General features: G+C 18.6%; 1 protein-coding gene across 1 annotated transcript; it reads right to left on the bottom strand.

Moving 5' to 3' along the window:
* Window positions 1-364: 364 nt before the first annotated feature.
* Window positions 365-1,846, bottom strand: SRAE_X000198500 (G protein-coupled receptor, rhodopsin-like family and GPCR, rhodopsin-like, 7TM domain-containing protein; the record flags this gene model as incomplete). The annotated part of the gene is made up of 6 exons (XM_024655117.1): window positions 365-745; window positions 811-927; window positions 982-1,297; window positions 1,354-1,548; window positions 1,618-1,749; window positions 1,788-1,846. The coding sequence occupies 6 exons, from the start codon at window positions 1,844-1,846 to the stop codon at window positions 365-367; spliced, it is 1,200 nt and encodes a 399-aa protein (XP_024499455.1).
* Window positions 1,847-3,139: the final 1,293 nt, after the last annotated feature.

Genomic DNA, 3,139 nt, shown 5'->3' with positions numbered 1-3,139 from the left:
AATTAGTTACTCTTTTCACATTAATTAATGTATTGTTTAATAAAAAATTCAGTACTTTAAAGATTTTTTTTTTTTGAAAAAAAAAGAAAGAAATTTTGTTTATATAATGAAAATGATGTAAATTTCTCACAAATTTTTTGAAAAAACTATTTATAATTTTATTTATTTTCAATTATTTAAATTAATGTATGAGAAAATGATAAATTTTAAAATTATGCTTTATTAAAAATTATAAAATATATATATATGTATAAGGGATAATAATTTTTAATTATAAAGTTATTCTATAAAATATGTAATCGTTTTTGACTGGATAAAAAAAAAATGTCAACTGAAGTGATCAATAGTACTATCAAAAGTATATTTAAACATCTTCAGGTTTATTATTGTCAGTCAATGATAATTTGCGCCCGCAAACAACACTATTTGAATTAACCATATCACCATCTGTTGAACTTGGATCATTTTTATGTTGATTTCCCAAATAATTAAGCATTTTTACAGCAGGATTTTTATTTCTTAATTTTCCTGATTGTCCATTTTTAATTGTTTTGTTCTTACAAAACATATAACATAATTCTCTACGTAATTGTGTATTAAATATTATATAAACAGTTGGATTGACGGAATTATTTATAAAAAATAATGATGTCATTACAAAATATGCCCATTTTGAATCAGAAATATTTGGTAACCATTGCCATGTTGTCCATGTTATTAAAAATACTAATGATACAACAAAAAACTTAAATTAATATATAATTAAAAAAAAAAAATTTTTTATTTATATTTTATTTAAAATTTATTTACCTGAATAAATAATCTCATTTCCTTCTTTGATACTTGTCCTCTTGGTGGAAGCATTGACATTGTCCTACTATTATATTTTGTACTTTCAATATCTGTAGATTGTTTTTGGAAAAGAAGCTAAAAATGAATTAAAATTTTAAAATATAAATATATTTATATATAAAAAGATACCCTTGTTCTAATAGTTAATTGATATTTAGCCATTGCTTTACTACTTTCTCGAACTTTATAAATAATTATTGCATATGAAATAACCATTAAAAGTAATGAAAAACTATTAACAGTCATATCGACATATGTATGCCATGAAAAATCAGCTAAATAGCGTGTAATATATAATTCAGAATCCCATACAATATTACAACATGGATGTAATGTTGGAAGTGAAACAATTCCACCAAGAATATACATGATAGCTATAAACCATTTTGTCTTTTTTCTTGAAAATATACACTTATATTCCATTGGATAAACAATACTAATAAATCTATACATATATATATTAATAAAATATTAAATTTAATATTATAATAATACTTATACCTATTAAAAGCCATTAATCCTAATTGAAGAACAGCTGTATACCAAAAGAGATCATAAAGTGAAAGCATTACTATATTTCTTAATGAATCTACTTGTGTAAATGATTCATGGAATGCAGTAGCAGGAATTAAATGTGCTAAACTTATAATAATCATAACTATATCACATATGGCTAGTGATATAATAAACCAATAACTATAAAATGTATGAATATTAAATTAAGAGTGATAAATATAAATATACATATATAATTTTTTTTTTTACCTTGTTGCTGCTCTCATAGTATTACTTCTTAGTATACCAAAAATTATAATAATATTTGATATTAATGCATATGATAACATTGCAAGCCATATAGAAACAACAATCCAATCATCTCTTTTTTCTTTCCATGTTCTAAAAAAATTATTATAATAAAAATTATTAAAAATTACCTTAAATTAAGTTGATTAATATTTATATTCTTATTAATTAATAGAATGGAATCATTCATGATCTTTTTTGCATTACAAATTTAAGACATTAAAAAAATCTGTAAATTATTAAATATAAATAATAAAATAAAATATTTATTAATTAAAATATTTAAAAAATATAAAAAGTATTAGAAAAAGTAATAAAATTTTGGAACATGAAATAAAATATTTAATTTTCAATTTTAGGAAGTAATTTACAAATACTATTAGGGGAAATAAAATTAAAAACATATTAACAATTATTTGGAGTACACAAATTTTTACAATATCCTTATAATATTTGCTACAGGGAGTAATCTTTTATATAAACAATAAATTTGTAAAAGAGATACTTATTATTAACACAAATTTCTTTTCCTTTTTTAAAAATGATGATGTTTGAATTCAACACAATAAAATATATATATATATATTTATATTTATTTATAATATATTTCTCCTTCCGATAAAATACAATAAGATATTTGATAAAATAAATTATATTATTAATATATCAAATTTATTATATTTAATAAAAAAAATTTTTTTTTATATTACTTATATAAAAATTATTAATTTAAAGTAGATTTATAATAATTATTTAACTAAAAAGTAAAAATGAACGAAATGGTAAAAGATTGATGTTAAAATGAAATTAATAAAACTTAATATTTAAAAAGAAATAAGCTTGAAAAATGAGTTTAGTCAAAATTTCGTGAGATTTTTAATGTGAATGGATAAAAAATTTATCCAACAAGATAAATTACTTTAAAATTAGGTAATTAAAGTAATATATAATATAATAATCAATCAAAATTTATGGTAATATTTTTTAAATATCTTGATTGATGAAATAAAGTTTTTTTGTTTTATTTTCTTAAAATACTTAACAATTATAGTTTAGTTTTTTTTTAAGCACATTAAAGTTTATTGTTTATTTGAAAAAAATGTATATAAACTTTAACAATAGAATTAAATAATTTTTTTGAAATATAAGAGTATTCAATTATTAATTCTTTTATTTTATATATATTGCTTAAAAGTACAAGATTTTTAAAATTTTTCCACAAATAATTATAGTAACAACATGTAATGTATATAATACTGGCTAAAATGTTATTATAAATCATGTTTATAAAAACCATTTATTATTTTGAAATAAAGTTAAGAATTATGATATATTAATGTATTTCTTTTTTTTGTACTACCAGTAGACATATGTTATAATCTTCTGTTATCATTTTAATTTTTTTTTAGCATCTTTTAAATATAAATCTATATAGATAAAAAAAACATTAAATTATAGGTGTATTTTAAAATGATACATTACA

The sequence above is a fragment of the Strongyloides ratti genome, scaffold srae_chrx_scaffold0000003 (assembly GCF_001040885.1).
Source record: "Strongyloides ratti genome assembly S_ratti_ED321, scaffold srae_chrx_scaffold0000003".
NCBI classification, from domain to species: domain Eukaryota; kingdom Metazoa; phylum Nematoda; class Chromadorea; order Rhabditida; family Strongyloididae; genus Strongyloides; species Strongyloides ratti.
This window is presented reverse-complemented; position numbering and strand designations above follow the sequence as displayed.